The sequence below is a fragment of the Artemia franciscana genome, chromosome 21, assembly GCF_032884065.1.
Source record: "Artemia franciscana chromosome 21, ASM3288406v1, whole genome shotgun sequence".
In the NCBI taxonomy this organism is placed as follows: domain Eukaryota; kingdom Metazoa; phylum Arthropoda; class Branchiopoda; order Anostraca; family Artemiidae; genus Artemia; species Artemia franciscana.
In genome coordinates this window covers 19,136,735-19,162,125 of record NC_088883.1, presented here as the reverse complement: position 1 = coordinate 19,162,125, position 25,391 = coordinate 19,136,735, and the positions used below count along the sequence as shown (strand labels likewise).

Here is a 25,391-nt window from a genome sequence, read left to right as displayed (position 1 = left end):
TATAGCGTGTAGGCTTATCAATAGTCTGATGAAGAAAATTATTTGATAGGCAAGATAAAAAAGGTGAGTCTCTACTATTAGATGAAAAATGTCCAGTTCCTTCAACCCACTCAATTGCAGTTCAACCCACTCATTGCTAGTAAAACTTTTTGGTGAAATCAAGGATAAATGTACAGATGGCATTCCTAAAAGAAAAAAGACTTTATTCGAAGAAGGTATTGAATCCATACTAGGATTTTGTCAGGACAGGAAGAAAACGGACAGATGATTGAATTTGTTTTTAAAAAATAGCGAAAGGAATCTCGGAATATTATTAACATTAAAATCAGTAATTTGGCTAAGGTTTGGCGTTGTTCTGATTAAATTATCCCTTAGAATAGTTGTGTGTAATTTGTTGTTAGTAAAAACTAAGGTAGGAGGCTAGGACTAGGTAGGACAACAAATCAAGGAATGAGGGATAACCCCAGCCCAAAATATGACATGGCCAAAGGTCAAAAAGGAGTATCAGATGGAAATCAAAACGAACTGTATATACTAGGGCATCTGACTAATGGTGGACATGGGTGATATAGTCCAAAGCAAACTGGAAAGGTCCCCAAAGCAGCAAAAGGATATATGTCAATGAAGCTCAGTGTTCTGCTAAAGGCAAGTAGTATTAAAGAGGCCCACAGTAAGGTGATGAACAGATCAGGACCAAGAGGTTCCATAGTGATTCAAGTAAAAAATGAATTGTATGCACAAAAAATATTGAATCAAAATTTTAAGAGAGTTGTGAATTTAGCAGTATTGAAAGGTCCATTTAAAATTTTTCAGGGATGTCAACTGTGCCCACATCCCCCAGGAAAAGTACTGCAATCTAGCCAATTCATTCATTGTTTATATGTAGTATGTATTGTTGAGAAAGGTAGGTTAGACCTTTACTCTCTAAAAATACAAAAAACATTTATGTGAACACTTCAGAAAATGTTCAACAGAATCAATGTAGGCTATGTGAATATGGACTGTCAAATCAACTGAATTGATTTAGTTTCACACTCTCCTTAATATTATCTGAAAGGCTCACATGAATGGCAAAGAACCAAATAAATTGGTCTGCCAAATTTATCTATTGTTGTTTTTTTTTTCTACCAATGCATTTTGTATAAAAGGATTTGTCATATGAACTTAAAAAGAGCTAATTTGATTGGAAATTGAAAGTTAAAGTGTTTTTTTTTTCAAGAAAAGTGATTGAAAGGTAATCAGACTCCCTCCCACTATGATCAATTCTTCAGCCCTATCCAATCAAAATTTTCAGATAGCCATTTTCTTCAGTAAAGTTGAAATTTCCAGTAGCTATGTTTTCTGTGATGTAAACCCCACCCACCACAACCCTTGGAGTAAGGGCTATAAGTTTTGCTATTAACCCATTGTTTACATGCAACATTTATTATTGAGAAAGATAATTTTATATTATTTTCCCAAAATGTTTAGATTTAGATTTTTAGAGAAAGGAATCTTAGAAAATTATTAACATAATAATCAGTAATTTGGCTAAGGTTTGCTGTTTTTTTGATTAAATTATCTCTTAGAATAGTTGTGTATAATTTGTTGCTAGTAAAAACTAAGATAGTAGGCTAGGACAAGGTAGGACAACATATCAAGGAATGAGGGATAACCCCAGCCCAAAATCTGACATGGCCAAAGGTCAAAAAGGAGTATCAGATAGAAATCAAAACAAACTGTATATACTAGGGCATCTGACTAAAGGTGGAAGTAGGTAATATACTTCAAAGCAAATTGGTAAGGTCCCTGAAGCAGTAAAAGGATATGTGGCAAATAAGTTCAGTATTCTGTTAAAGGCAAATGGTATAAAAGAGGGCTATGGTGAGGTGATGAACAGATCAGGACCAGGAGTTTCCGTAGTGATTCATGTAGAAAATGAATTGTATGCACAAAAGATTCTTGAGGTGAAAGGAATAAAGTACAATGAAGATTTGATTATATTTGAAAAGGGTGACAAAGATACAATGTTTAGAAACAAAATCTAAAAAAGGAATAGATGTAATGTTACAAGCTATGAAGAAAGAAAGCAAGAACTACTTGAAAATGAATATGTATCAGAGATACACCTAAGGAGCAAACCAAGTGAGGAGAGAAACACTTTTGGTGTTGGTACCACAAGTATTGGAGTGTGGGGTATCAGAAAATGTGTATTTCAGTATCTGCCATAACCAGTACAGTGCTTTAGATATCAGAGGTTTGGACATCATGTCTAGAATGTAGAGGAAAAGAGAGATGCATGATTTGTGCAGGAGCTTATAGCAACAAGGACTACAAGCAGTGGAGACTTGAGCACAACAAAATGTGTAAAATGTGGTAAGAACCATACACAAACTCAAAAGAATGCCTAATAAGACAAGAAAGGGCTCTTATACTTAAACAAGAGCTAAGAGTTCATATGTCACTTGTTACAAGGTTGGAAGAGCCAAGAGCTCATGTGGCATGAGCTCTTGCAAAATTTTAATAATCTATAGATTGCTTTAAAAGGAAAATAAGAGGCTTAATGTCACTCAGGATTAAAAATAAGAGCTCTGAGTCATGAGGTCCTTCTAAATGTCAAAATCCATTAAGATCTGATCACCAACTTGTAAGTTAAAAAATACCTGAATTTTCCAAATTTTTCCTCTCCCTTCAGCCCCCCAGATGGTCCAATCAGGGAAAACGACTTTATTAAGTCAATTTGTGCAGGTCCCTGACACACCTACCAATTTTCATCATCCTAGAACATCTAGAAGCACCAAACTTGCAAAAGCACTGAATCCCACCCCTTAACTCCCCCAAAGAGATCAGATCCAGTCCAGTTACATCAATCATGAATCTATAACATTTAGAAGTGTTTTTCAAGATTCTCAGTTCCACTTCCCAGCTCCCCCCAATGTCAACAGATCTGGTTGAGATTTGAAATAAGAGCTCTGAGACATGAATTCCTTCTAAATATCAAATTTCATTGAGATCCAGTCACCTGTTCTTAAGTTAAAAATACCTCAGTTTTTCTAATTTTTCCAAATTAACAACCTGCAGGTACCCCAAAGAGAACATTCCAATTATGTCAATCATGTATCTATAACTTGTACTTATTCTTCCCATCAAGTTTCATCTCAATCTGTCCACTTTAAGCATTGTCCAAGATTTCTGGTTTGAAAGATTTCCAGTTTCCCCCTCCTCCTCCCCTTAATGTCACTGGATCCGGTTGGGATTTAAAATGAGAGTTCTAAAGCACAAGATCCTTCTAAATATCAAATTTCATTAAGATCTGATCACCCATTGGTAGATTACAAATACCTAATTTTTCCAAATTACTCCCCCCTCCCAATTCCACCAAAGAGAGCCAATACCGTCTGGTTATGTCAGTCAGTTATCTTGGACTTGTGCTTATTCTTCACACCAAGTTCCATCCTTGTCTTCTCTCTGCTTTAAGTATTTTCCAAGATTTCCACTCCCCTCCACCAATGACACTGAATCTGGTTGGGATTTAAAATAAGAGATGAGTTACAAGGTCCTTCTAAATATGAAATTTCATAAAGATCTGGATCATTTCTTTGTAAGTTAAAAATATCTCATTTGTCAATGTTTTAGAATTTACCCTTCCCCCTGCCTCAACTCCCCCAAAGAGAGCAGATCCATTCCGATTATGTCAATCACATATCTAGGACTTGTGCTTATTTTTCCCACCAAGTTTCATCCCAACCCCTCCACTCTAAATATTTTCCAAAATTTTAGGTTGCCCCCAAACTCCCCCAAATGTCACCAGATCTGGTTGGGATTTAAAATAAGAGCTCTGAGACACAATTTCCTTCCAAATATCAAATTTTATTAAGATCAGATTACTCCTTTGTAAGTTGAATTACCAAACTAAGTAATGAATTGTAATTTGTAATGAATTGATTACTAAGTAATTTGTAATGAATTGATTACCAAACTAAGTAATATTGTTACAAGCCTAATTATGGTCATTCCAACAACCAGACTAAACAAAAAGAAGTTGAAAGAAATAAAAAAAAGATTCAAGAAATAAAAGAAGAAACTGAAGAGAATAGTGAAGAACATGTCTCAGATGAGGCCATGGAAAATCAAGACTTCAACTCAAAAAGAAAGATAAGTTCAGAGTCCCCACCCACCATGCTTAAAAAAATGAAATCAAAAAGATCATGAGGATTATTCAGAGGAGATTTTAATCTTCATCACACTCTGTGGAATGATAGCCACACTGAAGATGGTAAAGCTAAAGAATTAATAGAGATACTGATCAAACAGATTGTGGCAATGAACTGTAGTAAGGAGTGACCTGGCCCAATAGCAAACAAAACCCTAAAAAACAGAATTTTGATGCTAATGGATAAATTGAAAGAGTCAGATCTTTATAATGATTTTAAATATATAAGTTTAATCAAATTTAGTCTTATCCATCAAAAGTTAAGAGCCTGAGAAAATTTGCCTTATTTTGAAAAATATGGGGAAACACCCCTAAAACTTATAGAATCTTAACAAAAATCACACTATCACATTCAGCATATCAGAGAACCCTACTGCAGAAGTTTCAAGCTCCTATCTACAAAAATGTGGAATTTTGTATTTTTTGCCAGAACACTAATCATGGGTATGCATCTACATGTTTTCTTTTTTTTCCCAAGAGTGATTGTATTGACCCAGTCGTCCTAGAATGTTGCAAGAGGGCTCATTCTAACATAAATTAAAAGTTCTAGTGCTCCTTTTAAGTGACCAAAAATTGGAGGGCAACTAGGCCCCCTCCCATGCTAAATTTTTTTGGCACTTGGTATTAACCAAGTGACATATAGCAATCACAAAATTCTGTTGGTCTTTTGGTCCTGGTTTTGCTACTTTAGGCACTTCGAGTTAAGCTAAAACGATGAAATTTGGCAGGCTTATCAGGGACCAGACCAGATTAAATTAAAAATATTCTTTTTCCCGATTTGACTATCTGGGGGGAGTGGGGGGCCCATTAATTCATAAAAAATTGAAAAATTTAAGTATTTTTAACTTATGAACGGTTTATAAGATCTTAATGAAATTTGATGTTTGGAAGTATATCGTGTCTCAGAGCTGTTATTTTAAATCCTGACCGGATCTGTTGACATTGGGGTGTGGGGAGGGGGGTTGGGGTTGGGAGGGGAAACCTAAAATCTTTGAAAACACTTACAGTGGAGGGATTGGGATGAAACTTGGTGGGAAAAATAACCACAAGTCCTAGATACATGATTGACGTAACCAGAATGGATCCGCTCTCTTTGGGGTATTTGGGGGGGGGGGGGTAATTCTGAAAAATTAGAAAAAAATGAGGAATTTTTAACTTACCAATTGGTGATTGGATCTCAATGAAATTAGATATTAAGAAGGATATCGTGTCTCAGAGCTCTTATTTTAAATCCCGACCGGATCTGGTGACATTGGGGGGGGGGGGAGTTGGGAGGGGTAAACCTAAAACTTGGAAAAGACTTAGAGTGGGGGGATTGGGATGAAACTTGGTGGGAAAAGAAGCACAAGTCCTAGATACATGATTGACATAACTGGAACGGATCTGCTCTCTTTGGGGTAGTTGGGGGGGGGGGGGTTAATTCTGAAAAATTAGAAAAAATGAGGTATTTTCAATTTACAAATGGGTGATCGGATCTCAATGAAATTTGATATTTAGAAGGATATTGTGTCTCCAAGTTCTTATTTTAAGTCCTGACCGGATCTGGTGACATTGGGGGGAATTTGGGGTGGGAGAACCTAAAATGATGGAAAACGCTTAGATTGGAGGGATTGGGATGAAACTTGGTGGGAAGAATAAGCAGAAGTCTTAGATATGTGATTTACATAATTCGAACGGATCTGTTCTTCTGGGGGGGGGGTTAATTCTGAAAATTTTTTAACTTACAACGAAGTGATTGGACCTTCATGAAGCTTCATATTTGGAAGGACCTCGTGACTCAGATCTCTTATTTTAAATCTCAACCGGATCCAGCGTAATTGGGGGTGGGGGGCAATTGGGGGGAACTGGAAATCTTAGAAAATACTTAAAGCGGTGAGATCAGAGTGGAACTGGATGGGAAGAATAAAAACCTGTCTAAGACACATGACTGACATAACCGGACCGAATCTGCTCTCTTTGGTGGAGTTGGGGGGGGGGTAATTTTGAAAATTGAGGTATTTGTAACTTATGAAAGGGGACCAGATCTTAATGAAATCTGATATTTAGAAGGATTTTGCGCTTTAAAGCTCTAATTTTAAATTCTGACCAGATCCTTTGACATTAGGGGGAGTTGGAGGGGAAAACTGGAATTCTTGGAAAACGTGAAAATTGGGGTATTTTTATCTTACGAATAGGTGATCGGATCTTAATGAAATTTGATATTTAGAAGCAATTCATGTCTCAGAGCTCTTTTTTCAAATCCTGACCAGATCTTGAGACATTTGGGGGAGTTGAAGGGGGAAATCTTGGAAAACACTTAGAGTGGTGGAATCGGGATGAAGCTTGGTGGATAGAATAAGCAAATATCCTTGATACGTGATTGACAGAACCCTACTGGATTCGCTCTCTTTGGGGGAGTTGGGGGGGAGGGGCATAGTGATTTGGCGAGTTTGGTGCTTCTGGACGTGCTAAGACAGTGGAAATTGGTAAGCGTGTCAGGGAGCTGCACAAATTGACCTGATAAAGTCGTTTTCCCAGATTCGACCATCTGGGGGGGGGGCTAAAGGGAGAGGAAAAATTAGAAAAAATTAGTTATTTTATAACATACGAGTGGGTGATCGGATCCTAATGAATTTTGATATCTAGAAGGACATCATGACTCAGAGCTCTTATTTTAAATCCTGACCGGTATTAACCCTCTTATTTTCCTTTTAAATCAATCTATTGATTCATAAAATTTTGCTAGAGCTCATACCATATGATCTCTTGGCTCTTAGCTCCTCTTGCCTTGTCACAAGTGCCATATGAGCTCTTAGCTCTTGCTTCCCAAAGTCAACAGACCAAAATTTTAACTTAGCCATTTTGTTCAGCATATTCAAAAAACCTGATAACAAGGCCATTGGGGACAGCTTACCCCCTCAAAGTCCAAGGAGGAGGGGCTGCAATTTACAAAATCTGACCAGTGTTTACATTTAGTAATGGTTATTGGGAAGTGTACAGACGTTTTGAGGGGGAGTTTTTGGGTTATGAGGAGGAGGGTCGAGGGGAGGGTTTTACATGAGAGGATCTTTTCATGAAGGAATTTGTCATGGGAGAAGATAATTTCCATGAAGGGGGTGCAGGATATTCTAGCCCTATTTAAAACAAAAACAAAAATAAAGATAAATATGGAAAAGTTTTTTCAACTGCAAGTAAGGAGCAGCATTAAAACTTAAAACAAACAGAAATTGTTACACATGTGTAGGGTTCATCTCCTCCTAAATACCTTGCTTTTTATGCCAAAGTATTTTTAGTAATTTCAACTATTTATTCTATGACCTTTGTGATTCAGGGGTTATTCTTTGAGAATCTGGAAAAAATATAAGTTTCAGTGTAAAGAGTGAGGTATTAACGAGGGGGAAAACCCCCTCATACTATGTAATAAAAATATACAAATATAGAAGTTTATTACATAAGTAATGTATATTTTCTACTAATTAAAACGTTTGTAAAAAATTAAAAATTCTATTTGCCTTTTTAAGTAACCAAAAGATTGGAGGGCAACTAGGCCTCCTCCCCCAACCTTTCTTTTCTCAAAATCTTGTGATCAAAACTAAGAGAAAGCCATTTAGCCAAAAAAAAAAAAAAAAAAAAAAAAAAAAAAAAAAAAAAAAAAAAAAAAAAAAAAAAAAAATGCAAATTTCATTATAATTATTTTGTAGACAACCAAAATAGAAAATGTATTAATTCAAAAACGTTCAGAAATAAAACGAAAAAAAAAGTTTTTTAACTGAAAGTAAGGAGCAACATCAAAACATAAAACAAGAAATTACACTGTATATTAAAGGGACTTTTCCCTCCTCAATGCCCCTGTCTTTATGCTAAAGTTTTTTACAGTTTTAAAAAGTAAATTTGAGAGAAAGAGTTAAACTTTAGTATAAAGAGTGGGGCGTTGAGGAGGGAAAAGCCCCTTTAATATATGGTGTAATTTCTGTTTGTTTTAAGTTTTAATGTTGCTCCTTACTTTTAGTTAAAAACTTGTTTTTTTTATTTTAACTTTTGATCCAGAAGAGTAGATAGCGCTTGCTGCACCAAAAAACCTTGCAACTAGACTAAATAAGACAAATGGGGAAACAACAACATTAGACTTGACTATTATATCTTCTGAGCTAGCAGGTGACATGACTGTCGATTCAAAAGATGATTTTGACTCTTACCACTTCATCATTTTCACTGACTTGGAGTTTGAACCACAGCCCTCTGCCTCTGAAACAAGAAAAAATGGCCATTCTTTGACAAGAGAATTGCTAAATGGAAAGAAGAAATATCAAAACTTAACTTTTCCAACCTAAAGACACTACCTACTGAAGAGGCTATTAAAGAAGTCTCAGAAAAGATGATAGAAGCTGGGAAAAAAATCTAGCTTTAAAAGGTAGCCAAGGAATGAAAAAGAAGATTTATAATTCTACCGTAGGATGGACAGCCAAATGTGAAGCAATTAAAAAAAGAGACAAGACCTAAGAAATCAACTGAAAAAAGAGGGAAGCTGGGAAATAAGAATATTTCTGTGAGCAGATTAAAAGCTAAGATAAACAAAGTGACAGCCCAGCTCAGACTGACTGTCGAAGAGGAGAGATACAAAGCTTGGACTTGGGTAATTCATGAAAAATTCAGAGGAAACATTCCTGCCAGATGCTTGTGGATGAATTTTAAGAAATACATAAAAAGAAAAACCTATGTATGTGAACCAAAGATTCTAGATTCTAGAAAAAGAGTTACGACAGCATAAAAAAGACATAGACAAGGCATTAATTTCAAATAGTTCCAACAACTCCTTTGATTCTACTTTAGGTTGGCATAAATTTAAAAATCTGTCCCACATGATGCTTTTTGAAAGATCTTCACTCATCAGTAATGATTTGGGGTAAGACAGGTGGTTCGGGAATCAATCGAAATAAGTCTCAAAATAAATACTAATATTTCTTTGAACAGGGACTTAGGGGAATACTCACTAAATTCTTTATACTGAAATTTAATCAAAAATGATCTAACAAAAAAATTTACTAAACCGACTTATAATAGTATTGAACCAGCTACAAAAAGGCCTTTGAGACAGGCTGCTAAAAATGCAAGATTGGCTCTGAGAAACTGCATTTAATCACTTTGTTCTCTTTAGTTTGAATGAATTTATATTCTTACTTTATTCTTTTTGTCAGTCCTGGTTGAACTTCGTTAAAGTAAGGATGCTAGGGCTGGTTTTAAAAAGTTTTTAAAATACATTATTAGTTTTAATTCTCACAATTTAATGTAAGTTCATTTATATATACATATTCTCTCTCTCGTTCTCATATTGTGCTGAAGACGGCCCTTGGACATAGGGCCGAAATATTCACAGAACTGATTTCCACTGTCTTGAAAAGATTTTCCCTATTGTTACTACTTTGTATTTGTTTATTTTTTTTACCGCATTTTTTTTCAAGATTGCTAACACATTCCTTGACTTCATTTATCCTAGTGGTAATGTCTTGCTTCAGCTCTTCTACTGCCTCTTAACTATATCTGCAGTAGCCAAAGCACTAGAGACTTTAGATGTTATCAAGTTTGAAATTTTGGCCAATGGTGGGGAGGGGTCTGCTGGAGTACCAAAGTGCTTACAAATCAAGCAGTACCACTGCATATCTCCAATGGTAGATATTTTTGAGAAAAGTTCATATTTGGAGCTGGGCATTTTTAAGCACTTAATGCATAGCCATTTTTCACAACCATCACAGAAGAATGCCTTTGAATCTGGTTCAAGTTTGTATTTACAGCCAGCACAGAAATCTTGGGACTCTTTCGGGCTGAATAGCTTCTGTTTGCTATCCTGTTTAGGTGGTATCCTTTTTTATGTAGCCATTATCTCACAAAATCTCATGGTAGAGAACCTGTGGGACATGCTGATACTCAAATCACCTATCCTCAGCAGCTTAAGGATTAAAATCCTGCTAGTACCAATATGGCTCTTCTTGTCTGATATCACTCTTCTGCACAGACTATCTCTAAAAACCCACAAAAACTGCTCAGTAAATTTACTCAATGGCTGCTTCTGCTATCCATGCAATTTAAGGATTAAATTTAGTCAGTACCAATACAACCTCTTGATTATTTGATATTGCTAGCTTCTGTAGAGACTATCACTGAAAATATGCGAAAAAAACTAAACAAAATAACACCTGAGCTAACATAATCAATGGTGTAATATATAAACACTTGCTATATAGCAACTATGTAAACACGTTACACAAAATATAAGAAAAGAAAGGGGTTACAATTGTGTTTACAGTCCAGTTACACATCTTCCAACTAGGAGAGTGCAACAATAGATGCAATTTAAACCCACTCAGTAGTCATGACCATAGATAGGCATGATCAAGGGGACAATTCAGTGCTTATTAATTAAAGAAAACACACTCAAGAATTACACTTAGGTTAGATCTCAGAAAACTGGTTTCATAGGCACAAAGACAACTGATGTGTGATAGAATGCACTGGACTTGCATAATTTGTGCTATAAATATGCAAATTGGGGGGTGGGGGTTGTAGGTTAGGGGTGCTGTCAAAATACTTTACCCCAACCCCCCTATATATATATATATATATATATATATATATATATATATATATATATATATATATATATATATATATATATATATATATATACATATATATATATATATATATATATATATATATATATATATATATATATATATATATATATATATATATATATATATATATAATTTTCTGATTCCATATTTAAATCTTTGCTGAAAAGCTTCTTAGAGTGACCTTGTGTTTGTCTTTCTTTAGGTAAATGAGTAAAGAGCTTATTTTCGGATTGGTCAACATAATTAAATGTCATCAGCATTGCAGTGCGCCCAAGTTAGAAGGGTAAAGATGGGAGTCTTAGGGTAGATGGTGTTTCATAATATGGCTTCTTGTCATATCCAGAGATGTATTTGGTGGCCCTCATTTCAGCACCTTCATCCAGCTGTATAGGTTATCACTTTTGTAAAAAGGACCAGCAAGACAGGTTCAAAAGTCAAGAGCTCGTTTTTGCTCACGATTGCCTTATACAGATTCAAGAAGATTCCATGTCATCAGCTAGTTATCAATTACTTGAGATATAGTTTTTAAACAACTTTTGATTCATGTTTTTAAACTATTTCTGAGGTAATAGCCTTATGCATGAACTTTATAACTTTAAACTCATTCACGATTCGGCAAATAGCAGTGACATCAATTGGGGAGGGGGCGGTTTGTCCCCCGGCCCTGTGATACCACAGTGGGTTAATACTCTGGCTCCTGGGCGCAGGGATCGATCCCCGCTATGGCAAGTCTGGGCGACAAGTTTGCTACTTGTAACAGTAAAAAATACCAAGCTACTGAAACATCAGTTCAACGCCCTATGCGCCAGTAACGGCTTTAAAGAGTCGTTATTTTATCTTTTTACCCCCCCTCCCTTTATTTTGAAAACTACTATTTTTAGAGAATATTTTCATGAAAAAATGACTTTTTTTGCTGAGTAATTAATAAAAAGACAAATGACAAACCATAAGGATTTGAAAAGTAGGTTAATCATTCTTTTAAAAAAGTCAAGGTATGAATTTGCTATGGAGACAGTTTGTGCAGGATGTTTGAGGAACTTTAGAAGGTTATCTATAGTGACTACTACTACTACTACTAATAACTCACTGCAGCACCAAGCCGCCTGAGGCCAACAGAGCTACGCACGCTCCTCCTCCAACCTAATCTAATTAAAGCCTCCCTCTTTACACCCTCCCAGGAAGTTCCCATTTCCTTTAAATCTTTATTTATGACATCCTCCCAACGCAGACAAGGACGACCTGCTTTCCGTGTAGCCCCAGACGGTTGGCCAAAAAGGACAATCTTCGGTAATCTGTCATCCTTCATCCGTAGAACGTGGCCTAGCCATCTCAACCTTTCTTTCATTATAGCCCCAGAAAGCAGCATTGAACCCCACTTTTCGTACAACCTACTGTTTGAAATACGGTCAGTCAGCCGGGTACCCAGAACAATCCGTAGGCAATTTCTCTGGAAAACATCTAGTAAATTTTCATCTGCTTTTCGGAGTGCCCATGCTTCAGAGCCATATTTGACCACTGTCATCACTGTAGCTTCCAATATTCTAATCTTGGTTTGTAGGCTTATCTTTCTATTCTTCCAAACTTTTTTTAACTGTGAAAAAACACCCTGAGCTTTAGCTATTCTACTTTTAACATCTTCACTGCTCCCACCATCTTTACTTATAATACAACCAAGGTAGCTGAAGCTCCCAACCTGATCAATCTTTTCGTTACCTAATGTCACTTGTTCATCTTCACTTATTCCTAGCCTTAGTGACTTAGTCTTCTTAACATTAATTTTCAAGCCTATTTTAGCACCCTGAACTCGTAAAACCTCTAAAAATTCATTCAATTTGCTCACACTTTCATCTAATATGCTTAAATCATCAGCATAATCTAAGTCCAGGAGCGTTCTTCCTCCCCATTTGATTCCATGTTCTCCAATTGCCTTTCCTGTGCTCCTTAAGACGAAGTCCATCAAAATGATCCATATAAAGGGGGATAGAACACAACCCTGTTTAGCTCCTGATTTAATACAAAACCAGTTGCTAACCTCATTTCTTACCTTAACCGCAGCAGTATTATTTTTGTACATAGCGCAAATCACTTTAATGTATTTTTCTGGTATACCATATAATGATAAGACCTTTGTTAACGCTGTACTATCAACAGAATCGAAAGCTTGCTTATAATCGATAAAACTAAGGGCCAAAGGTGTTTGACAACGAAGGGACTTCTCAATTATTAACCTAATAGTGAAAACATGGTCGACACATCCTTAAACTTTTCTAAAACCGCATTGTTCTTCCCTTAAAACTTTGTCTACAGCATGTCTCAGTCTAAAAAGTATCATATCACTCAGTAATTTGCTACCTACAGAGACCAGACTAATGCCTCGATAATTACAACACTCACTCTTGTCATCTTTCTTATACAGTGGTTTAATTAAGGTTTTCCTAAAATCATTGGGTACTTTCCCTTTTTCAACAATCATGTTCATAATCTTCAGGAGCTTATTCCTAACCTCAGAGCCACCATATTTAAGAGCCACCACCATTTTTAATCCTTCTAGTACTGTCGCTAATTCTTCCTCACTAAACAAATCTTCCTTCACATCCAAGGTATCACAAACATTTTCATTTTCATCTATATCTTTTCCTGCAACTGTATCTCGGTTTAGCACATTCTCAAAATGTTCCACCCATCTTTCTTTAACTTTTTCCTTATCACTAATTATGGCCCCATTTCTATCTTTAACTGGGACTAGTCCGGATTGGCTACTCCCTTTCAATTTATTAACATGCCAGTATAATATTTTACTATTATGCCGTCTAGCCGTATCTTCCAGATCCTCAGCAATTTTATCCATCGCCTCCATTTCACATCTCCTTAGTTCATATTTTAATGCTTTCTCCACTTTCTTTACATTCCTTTTCATATCTTTTCATACGGCCTATCACTCAGATAATTCTTATACAAACCCCTTCTACTCTCTATTAAACCTAAAGCTTTTTCACTAATATTCCTAGTTGCTGTCTTAGCACTCTTCCCTAGGACACCATCAGCAACTTCACAAATTGTTTTTCTGAAATTATTTCATCCATCTTCCACATTGTCAAATTTTATACCCTCAAGTTTAGTACTCAACTGTTCCTGGAATTTTTTTCTCAAATTTTCATCCTGAAGTCTACCAACATCATAACTTTCCGGGAGGGAGTCACCCTTCCGAAATTTCAGCTTTAAATTAACCTTAGTTACTACTAGATGGTGATCTTTATTTTTAACATCAATAATAGCACTCCTATACACCCTAGAATCTTGTATTGATCCTGCTAGTCTTCTGTTTGCAATAACATAATCAATAAGGTTTGCTGTCTTACCATCACGTGAATACCATGTCAACTTATGGGCCATTTTGTGACCAAACACTGTATTGGTTATAACTAGGTTGTTATACCTACAAAATTGCAAAAGCCTATAGCCATTACTTTTTCTTTTCCTACACCAAATTTACCTAGGCTAGGATACCATCTATCCCTATTTCTACCAACCTGGGCATTAAAATCTCCTAGCAAAAACAACATATTTCTACCTGGTACCCTGTCAATTTGCTCCTGTAACTGTAAGTAAAATTCATCTGAGTCACTAGTATCTCCATCAGTTGGTTCAATGGGGGCATATACTACTATAACTGATACCCTAAACTTTTTAGTCATAAAATTAGCAATTGGTATTCTATTATTAATACCTTCCCAGCCTAAACAAGACTTAGCAGCTTTCTTATTCATCATGAGCCCTACTCCCAGTCTATGTACCCCATCCTTCCTGCCTGAGTAAACAAATTCTATGTCACCTAATTTCATGCTTCCTAGCCCTGGGATATGAGTTTCTGAAACTCCTAATAAATCCAGTTCAAACCGTCTGAATTCGTCAGTTAAAATGTCGATGCGATAGTCATTTTTTAACGTCGTAACATTCCAAGTTCCAATGTTCATGCTCTTTAAATCTTTGGAATTATTTTGGCCTCAAGAAAAGCAGTGATCCCGGATACCAGTGCAGGATGGGGACCAACATATCTTCTCAAGTCTACACCGAAGCGCTTAAGCCGGCTTAGAACCGGACAGCAAGAAGTTCCTGGGACCTCCAGTAGGTTGGAGGCTTTGTGCAATCCTGAGCCCATCTTGGTCACAGCATGGTTTTCAGCACTTGACGATGCTCTTCTGTCAACAAGAGTCGAAATCCTGCACAGACAGTCCCAAGCCTATTACCTCCGACTCATTATATATTCATGCCTACAAATATTATGCTACTACGGGGAGGCAGCCCATAGTAGATAAATTAGCCCGGAAGAGGTTTTTCAGCCCGGAAACGCCCATCAAAACAAACCAAGCCCAGAAAATTATCCAATAATCGGAATTGCTGTGTTGTTTACTAGGCTATAATTTCCTCGAGGGGCGCCACTCCTCAAGTGGGAAAAAATTGACCGCAAGTTTCCCAGTCTTGCAGGTACCCCGAAAGGGTCGAGGCAGCCCTTTACAGAGGCCGTTGTCCATAAATCTGGATCTTACGCCCTGCCGCAGTTGTCCTCCTATAGAGGATCCTTCCACGATGGTGTTCTGCTTCACCTTGCAATTTAACCCATTACTGGGAGAAGTTTTGTAACTCATCTGACGTGTGAACACGGCAGTTGGCCCTGCTGAGTGTATATTTGAGGGGCCTTCTTCCTCCTCCACCTTTAATTATGACCCCGAGGGGAGGGTTTCCCCGTTTCTATTATGGGCCCCACTGGGATAAGGTCCTACTTGGTCTAAGCCTCCTATGGAGCTACTCTACCTATCTGTAGGGCTTTCCATTGGAGAGGAACAGGGGATAATGTCTGATTATCTTTCATAGTATAGTGGTGCTAAGGATTGCTGTGAACAAAATGAATTATGACACATCCTGATATACTAAAAGGGAGGAGCCTGCCCATGCCTGTACGCAATAAAGGTCCTGCCTATTGGTAAAAGTTTGGAACTTGTGTTGTGCTGGCATTGATTCAAAGGGCACATGTCCGAATTTGAATTGCCTATGCAGAGTTGAGAATGTTGTGAGACTTGAAGACTTATTATCAGGAGATCTAATAGCCTATTTTGGCATCTAGCTTGGAGAAGTACTTAGCACCCACATGCTTTTGGACAGCTTCCTCATAAGTTGGCATAGGATGATGAAATCTCTTTGCAGCTTTGTTGAGATTTTTTGGGTTTACATAGATTTTCAAGGTTCTATCCAGTTTATTGAAAACCACAGCTGAGCTACCCTAACCAGTTTGAGGGGTTACCTTCTAAATGACTCCTGGGCTCTCCATGGAATCTAGTTTTTCCTTGAGCTTGAGACTTCAAAGGAATATGTCTCATGGGCTGAACGGACAGTTTGTCACCATCCTTGAGTGTACCTACTCACATCTTATAAGAAGAACCTATGGAAGAGATTCTTTGATTATTTCCTTAGGATTTAAAGAGGGAAGCCATATCACATGTACCTAGTATTTAAAAAGACTTTAACAGTGAGGGCAGAAATGAGCACAGTTAAAAATAAAGGCTATCCAAAGGACCTTCATTTTTGACAGCAGCTAGAGCTGTTACATGCCTCATCAATGTCAACTTGCAATTCGTCAAGTCATGCTTTGTGGTTCCATAGCTATAACTTGACAATTCTTTAATTTCAATGTTTAATTAACAAACACAAAGTATAAACAATAGGGATTTTTTTCTAAGACAGTGGAATTCAATACAGTGGATATTTCGGCCCTATGTCCAAGGATGAAAAGAGAAATCACCAATGCAACAGCACAAACACATAAAAAAAAAGAGACAGAAGGAGAAAAGGAAGACTGTTTTCCTAAATTAGTGATTAATATAGACCAGCACTTGAATGAGGCCTTAACCCTACTCATCCATGCAATCACATAGGTCAAACAGCATAGCCACACAATCAACCATAAAGAATAATCCATGGACAGGCAGTCATGTCGTCAATAAGTATAAGTCGTCATTTACCAAACAATAGAAAAAATAATAGACAAATAATTCAGAGGCAACAACCCAACACAAGGGCTCATTAGGAGAATACACTGACCTATAGGGTTCCGCCACTTTAAATTCTCTACCCAGCCAAGTGTTGTGGCTACCACAGAATATCCATGACATCCCCGTGTCAGGTATCACCCCCAAAATACATACCTATGAAAAAAAACAAAAAAAACAGCAAATCTAAAACAACCGAGTAACACCAAAACAAGCTTATCCTGTTAATATATCCCTCTTTTTAGCAACAATAGGTAAACTAAATATGATAAAATATACCAAATCACAAATATTAACACATTAAAAAAAAAAAAAATTAATGAACTAAACAATTATTCATCTTTATCATGTGGCTATTTTTAAAAAAAACCGCTCTATTAGAAACACAATTCAAAATAAATGGCGCTGCATCATCATTTGTCGAACCTCCGAAATTAGTTGAAAATTTTTTTAAGCATTTCCAGATAATTCTTTTGATATTTATTTAAATGTTCTTTATAATGAAAACTAATTTTTTTAAATTGCCAAGTTAATTTATTTTCAGAAAAACCTCTTGATATCAATTTTTGGCTTATATATATATATATATATATATATATATATATATATATATATATATATATATATATATATATATATATATATATATATATATATATATATATAAACTTTCATTAAATTGTGAGAATTAAGACTAATAATATGTTTAAAAACTTTTTAAAACAACCCTAGCATCCTTACTTCAACAAAGTTCAACCATGACTGATGAATTGCATTTAATCATTTTGTTCTGTTGTGTTTGAATGAATTTATCCTCTCACATCATTTGATTTAGCAGTCCTGATTGAACTTCGTTGAGATAAGGATGCTAGGGCTGTTTTCAAAAGTTTTTGAAAACATTATTAGTTTTAATTCTCATATTTTAATATGAATTAAGTTGCCTGAATTTGAGCTTTTTCTAAGCCAAATTTAGGTTTTCTTCAAAGTTCACCAAACTTATCAAATTTTCCAAAATTTCCCTTTTCTACTACCCTTTCCCTTTTCTACTAGTTACCAAATCTCCCTTTTCTACTGCACACCTCTTATCAAAGTCTATCTGTTTGGATTCTGATTAGGCAAGCATATAATAACATTTTGGTTTTTAGTTTCAGGTCGCTTTTTAGAAAACTGAAGTTGAGGACACAACAATAGAAGCAAAAAAAGGGGGCTAGCAATTGATACTCCAGGAAGCCAAATAAGAAGAAAAGCAACACATATCAATTGGCTAAATGGGGGCTGTACTCGGAATATTTAGTGCAGCACAGGTTAGTTGAGTCTTATTTTGTTTTCTTACATAGCTATTTTCTTTGAGAAAAACTTTTTTTTTCAACTTTAGCATAGAGTAGGCATCTGCAGATAAAACTTGAACTGACTTAATTGTGACTGAATTGAAATTATTGCTCACCAAGGGTTGAAGATTATGTATCGTCACCTTGAAAAATTCACATCCAGAATTGTAAGTATTGGGAGTTTGGATGTTAGAATTTTACGAACAAAATTAAAAAATAAAAACACAAAGAATTTGGCTCAAGCCTTGCCATGGCTGACTTATTAGTCTGACACGACAAAACTTTTTGTCCCTTAGAGCCAGTCTTTATTTGGGATTTTCTGCAAATTAAAGAAATATTTTCAAGAAACAGGTTTTTCAAAAGGAAAGGAAAGTCATCAATGAATAAATGTAAACCAAAAGGAACAGAAATTAAAAATACTGAAAGTTTACAGTTATAAAAGAGAAAATAGGTAAAATATTATTTCTTTTAGTAAAGCACATAATTGTAAAGTGTATACAGTGAAAATTATTCAGAATTTACTAATTCTAAATAATCAATAGAAAGCTTATTTTCAATTGTCAAAAGTAGATATTCTCTTAGAACCACCTATAAAAACTCTGAAACATAAAAATCTGACATCACTAAATCAAAAACTGATGATAAAAAGTATAAGTAAGATAGTGTCGGTAATTGGACAGTAACTAGTTTATTCCTTGCATTTCTTGCCGCGCAAATACAAACATTTTTAGGTTGGTAGGCTTTCTGTCAATTTAGACTAGCACACATTTGAAATTGTAGTTGTTCAATTAGCTTGTGAGAAATAGGGGAATAAATTAACGAATCCTATAGTCGCAGGCTCCTTATTTTATTGAGTAAATATAGATGTTTGATGTACCTCTGGCACATCATGTGACTTTTTTGGCTATTTTTAAATCTAATTATTTCTCTATATGCTTATTTTGAGATTGTGTTTTCAGGCACTGTGTTTGAAGCTTGTTTTGAACAGGGCTGATTCCGTGTTCCGTGTTCAACCTCCGTGTTCAGTCATTCCGTGTTCAATCATTCCGTGTTCAACCTCCGTGTTCAATCATTCCGTGTTCAACCTCCGTGTTCAATCATTCCGTGTTCAACCTCTGTGTTCAATCATTCCGTGTTCAACCTCCGTGTTCAATCATTCCGTGTCCAACCTCCGTGTTCAATCATTCCGTGTTCAACCTCTGTGTTCAATTATTCCGTGTTCAACCTCCGTGTTCAATTATTCCGTGTTCAACCTCCATGCTCAATCATTCCGTGTTCAACCTCCGTGTTCAATCATTCCGTGTTCAACCTCCGTGTTCAATCATTCCGTGTTCAACCTCAGTGTTCAATTATTCCGTGTTCAACCTCTGTGTTCAATCATTCTGTAATCAACCTCCGTGTTCAATCATTCCGTGTTCAACCTCCGTGTTCAATCATTCCGTGTTCAATTATTCCGTGTTCAACCTCCGTGTTCAACCTCCGTGTTCAATCATTCCGTGTTCAACCTCCGTGTTCAATTATTCCGTGTTCAACCTCCGTGTTCAATTATTCTGTGTTCAACCTCCGTGTTCAATTATTCCGTGTTCAACCTCCGTGTTCAATCATTCTGTGTTCAACCTCTGTGTTCAATCATTCCGTGTTCAACCTAGAAAAACTTTAAAGTGTATCTTACGGATTCTAAGGGTGTTGAATACGGGTTCTTAAAAATTGTAATGCATGATTGAACAAGGGTCCTGGGGACACATTCGCTGTGTTGAACATGACACTCTAAATGATAATATGGAATAGCCCGTCTTGAACTCTATGTTGGATGTGGGCGGCCTGAAAACAAGGCTTTGGTTTCAGGATTTAATTTATTTCTTTTTTAAAATAACAGCAATTTTCAAACTTTTGTATTTGGAGTTTTAGCTACAGAAGTTCATGGTCTGTAGAGGATGCATAATTGCATAAAAGTCCAAAAGACTAACATATCATAGAACAAAAAAGAAACGTAGTTAAGCAAGGAAAGAAGGATATATAAGGAAGAAATTTTCCCTTGGCAGAAAAAGGAGAGAAAAATATCTGATATAAGTTCCAAATATACTTTTTTTTAAAGAATGCAACCAATGGGTTAAAAAAAACTAGCAGGATCGTAGCCTCTCTTTAGCTCACTAGAAAAGTTTTAAATATTTTTTTTGCTCAATGAGTTCATTCTGGCTAACATTTGAGACATGCTAATGGGACACAAAAAAATAGAGTACAAATGTTTAGTAAATCACAAGTAGAGAAGTTTTGTTAAGAGCCCAGCTTTGGTGTTGAACTGAAAGCTCATTTGGTATCTAGCAGATACAAAAACCCCACTTTCAATGATTGCAGTGATTCGGACTTGAAACCAAAAGTAATGCAGAAAGAAAAATTACATAGGGACTTGGCCTGAACTTAGCCTTGAGAGAATTTCTTCAAAAAAAAACTTTTGCAGTCTTGTTTATTCACTGTCTCATTGCGAAACATAAGCCACACAAAACACTTATTGTGAAACACAAAACACAACAAACACAACCTATCATGCCCTGTTCTCTCATATAGTATCTCTATCGCAAACATTACTAGTCTTTCTTTAACACAGCTTAGAGACCAATATACAGTTATGAAAACTCGATTTATTTTTGGGACATAGTGCGCGGTAGCGATGCTAGCGGCTGGAGAGAGGAAACTGGCACGTATTCAACAAAACTTCAAGCTTCTCATTGGCAAGATAGGAGTTTTCATAACTTTATTCCCGCCTACTGTGCTGTAGTACGATCTACGCGTCGGAGCGCGGGATTAGAGGAGGCGCCAAGTTCAGAGCTCTGTACCTAAAGCTTCTCATGGGCAAGAAAGGAGTTTTCATAACTGTATTGGTATCTAAGCTGTGTTCTTTAATAAGTTTTGTTTCCATACTAGCTTGCCTGTTGTTGTGGCAGTACTGCTGTGGGATTGTGCTGTTCTGCTTGTCCATCATGCAAAAACTCCACATCAGCAAGAATCATGTACGCCATTATGTTGATGACTGTTACTATTGTGTCATGCATCATGCTAAGTCCAGGTCTTCAGGAATCACTGAAAAAGGTATGGTATTGTTTATTCTTTACAAATTGTCCATTCTTTTAGATAATAGTGATAAAGATTGAATATAGAGAACTTCCAATGAAACATTTAGACCAGCATTTTCCAAAAAAACTTTTTGAAAAGAATTAAAAATTTTACAATGACTGTCCTCAGAAAAATAAACATAATGCAAAAAACAAATCAAGCTTTAAAAATATTGATATTATTTTGTATCTTAAATTTGAAGTGGATTATTAAAAACAGCAGTATTAATTTTTCTTTAATTTTTAAAGACTTATAACAAAGGTAGGGACAGGGAGAGTCCTTACGCTCCTGCCCCCTCTTCCATTATTGATCTACATAGCCAATATCTAAAATACATTCGGTGATGACGCTGGTAAAAAAAACCCACTTTGTCCGCCCAAGAAAAGCTCTATTCTTTGGATTCAATTTTGTATCCCAAATGTGGAAACGCCCTAAGAATTTTTTCATTGCCCCGACATTTTCCGTAATAATAATCCGTAATAATAATTTCCGTAAATGCTTACTTTTATGATTACATTCGGTGATGACGCTGGTAAAAAAAAACCACTTTGTCCGCCCAAGAAAAGCTCTATTCTTTGGATTCAATTTTGTATCCCAAATGTGGAAACGCCCTAAGAATTTTTTCATTGCCCCGACATTTTCCGTAATAATAATCCGTAATAATAATTTCCGTAAATGCTTACTTTTATGATTACATTCGGTGATGACGCTGGTAAAAAAAACCCACCTTGTCCGCCCAAGAAAAGCTCTATTCTTTGGATTCAATTTTGTATCCCAAATGTGGAAACGCCCTAAGAATTTTTTCATTGCCCCGACATTTTCCGTAATAATAATCCGTAATAATAATTTCCGTAAATGCTTACTTTTATGATTACATTCGGTGATGACGCTGGTAAAAAAAAACCCACTTTGTCCGCCCAAGAAAAGCTCTATTCTTTGGATTCAATTTTGTATCCCAAATGTGGAAACGCCCTAAGAATTTTTTCATTGCCCCGACATTTTCCGTAATAATAATCCGTAATAATAATTTCCGTAAATGCTTACTTTTATGATTACATTCGGTGATGACGCTGGTAAAAAAACCCCACTTTGTCCGCCCAAGAAAAGCTCTATTCTTTGGATTCAATTTTGTATCCCAAATGTGGAACCGCCCTAAGAATTTTTTCATTGCCTCGACTTTTTCCGTAATAATGTTTCAGTCTTTTTTTAAGAACTGTAAGTGTTTTGACTTTTTACAAATAAGATTAATTCTTTAAGAATTATATTTCCTTGGAGAATTATATCTTGACTTCAAAACACAACATGATTGTTTTTTTTTAAATTCCTTTTCTATGTTCTATTTTTACTAAGTCAGAGATTCACATTAAAACATTCTAAAATATTGACGCGAAAGTTGTTAATAATTCAGCATGCAAGGTTAAATGATATACTTTCGCAAGGCACTGACATTTTTAAAAGAAAAAAAGTAACAACCCCCCCCCCCCCACTTAAGCAACTACTCTTGGAATCGATCAATTTTTCACTGATTTGTTTTATCTATTTTACAAATTTCTGTTTCAATCATATATTTTAGTTGTCGAGGGAATAAAAGTCTATTTTTGTTTGCTGAGTGTAAGTTATCTAGTTAAACAAAAATTTTTTAATTTGGCAAAAATGTAATAAACATATAAACATTAAAATCAGTCGGCTATTGGCTTTTTAGGGTCCTAAGAAGTTAATGTGAAGAATTAAGAACATGAAGTCATTTGCAAGCAAATTACCATTTTAAAAATTGCATTGCAATTGCAATGTTAGCAGGTTTAGAATAGGAAACAAGTTTTATTTCCTGAACCAAAGCAGGACAAAATTTTGCAGCAGTGTGAAACTGCTGTGGTATTGTTGTTTTTCAGCTTCTTCTGTCTATGAACATGCTGAAACATCACTGGTCGTTCACGCAAAACAATCGCTGAGACCACTATACTGAAAACACAAAACTTTTAAAAAATGAAGCAATTTTTATATGGTAAAAATGTCACAAAATAACCCGTGGAAAATGGCAGACTAATTTATAATGCTTTTGAATAATAGTCTGATGAGTTTTATAATAATGCCGAAATCCTATTTGTCTAGGTGTACAAAGGAGTAACAATCTACCTCTTCAATCAATTTTACAATAGCGCTTTACTGAAACACAACAGATATAGTCAGCTGAATTGTGATTGGTGATGCCAATTTTGGGCCATAATGTAATCAGTTTTTGAATAATAGTCTGATGAGTTTGGTAATAATGCTGAAATCCTATTAGTCTAGGTATACAAAGGAGTAAAAATCTACCTCTTCAATCAATTTTACAATAGCGCTTTACTGAAACGCAACAGATGTAGTCAGCTGAATTCTGATTAGTGATGCCAATTTTGGGCCATAATGTAATCAGTTTTTGAATAATAGTCTGATGAGTTTGGTAATAATGCTGAAATCCTATTTGTCTAGGTGTACAAAGGAGTAACAATCTACCTCTTCAATCAATTTTACAATAGCACTTGACTGAAACGCAGCAGATAGAGTCAGCTGAATTCTGATTAGTGATGCCAATTTAGGCCATAATGTAATCAGTTTTTGGATAATAAGTCTGATGAGTTTTGTAATAATGCCGGAATCCTTTTTGTCTAGGTGTACTAAGGCGTAAAAATCTACCTCTTCAATCAATTTTACAATAGCGCTTTACTGAAGCGCAACAGATATAGTCAGCTGAATTCTGATTAGTGATGCCAATTTAGGCCATAATGTAATCAGTTTTTGGATAATAAGTCTGATGAGTTTTGTCGTAATGCCGAAATCCTATTTTTCTAGGTATACAAAGGAGTAAAAATCTACCTCTTCAATCAATTTTACAATAGCGCTTTACCGAAACGCAACAGATATAGTCAGCTGAATTTTGATTAGTGATGCCAATTTTGGGCCATAATGTAATCGGTTTTTGAATAATAGTCTGATTAGTTTTGTAACAATGCCGAAATCCTATTCGTCTAGGTATGCAAAGGAGTAAAAATCTACCTCTTCAATCAATTTTACAATAGCGCTTTACTGAAGCGCAGCAGATATAGTGAGCTGAATTCTGATTAGTGATGCCAATTTTGGGCCATAATGTAATCAGCTTTTGAATAATAGTCTGATGAGTTTTGTAATGATGCCAAAATCCTATTTTTCTAGGTATGCAAAGGAGTAAAAATCTACCTCTTCAATCAATTTTACAATAGCGCTTTACTGAAGCGCAGCAGATATAGTGAGCTGAATTCTGATTAGTGATGCCAATTTAGGCCATAATGTAATCAGTTTTTGGATAATAAGTCTGATGAGTTTTGTAATAATGCCGGAATCCTTTTTGTCTAGGTGTACTAAGGAGTAAAAATCTACCTCTTCAATCAATTTTACAGTAGCGCTTTACTGAAGCGCAACAGATATAGTCAGCTGAATTCTGATTAGTGATGCCAATTTAGGCCATAATGTAATCAGTTTTTGGATAATAAGTCTGATGAGTTTTGTCGTAATGCCGAAATCCTATTTGTCTACCTCTTCAATCAATTTTACAATAGCGCTTTACCGAAACGCAACAGATATAGTCAGTTGAATTGTGATTAGTGATGCCAATTTTGGGCCATAATGTAATCAGCGTTTGAATAATAGTCTGATGAGTTTTATAATAATGCCGAAATCCTATTTGTCTAGGTGAACAAAGGAGTAAAATTAAGTGAAAATATCATACATCAAGATAGAAACAACTCCAGATGTCGAACTACTCCCGTTACTGCTATATAGTGTAGTTCTTTTTGTATTCAGTATGCAACTGAATTATTTTTACCGTTTATGTTTGTATTTTTATCTGTGTTAAAATATATTTTAATTCTTTTTTTGAGGTACCATTTTGCCAAGGTGGAAGTGGGAACAGTTTGGTTCCTGGGGGAATCACATTGGATTGCGAAGAAGCTGTGGGCTATTTAGCTGTTTACAGGATGTGTTTTGCAGCAACTATCTTTTTTGTTTTTATGGCATTGATGATGCTGGGCGTTAAAAGCTCAAGAGACTTTCGGGCTGGCATTCAAAATGGGTAAGGTTTTTGTCTTAGATT

General features: G+C 35.8%; 1 protein-coding gene across 2 annotated transcripts; it reads left to right on the top strand.

The window, feature by feature from the left end:
- The first annotated feature begins 229 nt into the window (after positions 1 to 229).
- On the top strand, positions 230 to 25,391 carry LOC136040597 (probable serine incorporator). Of its 2 annotated transcripts, none has more exons than XM_065724854.1 (4): positions 230 to 342; positions 17,993 to 18,151; positions 21,098 to 21,262; positions 25,180 to 25,391. In XM_065724854.1, the coding sequence occupies exons 2-4, from the start codon at positions 18,116 to 18,118 to the stop codon at positions 25,372 to 25,374; spliced, it is 396 nt and encodes a 131-aa protein (XP_065580926.1). In that variant the 5' UTR covers positions 230 to 342; positions 17,993 to 18,115; the 3' UTR covers positions 25,375 to 25,391. The 2 variants fall into 2 exon arrangements, with proteins under 2 accessions (XP_065580926.1, XP_065580927.1); XM_065724855.1 differs by lacking the exon at positions 230 to 342 and adding an exon at positions 1,482 to 1,535.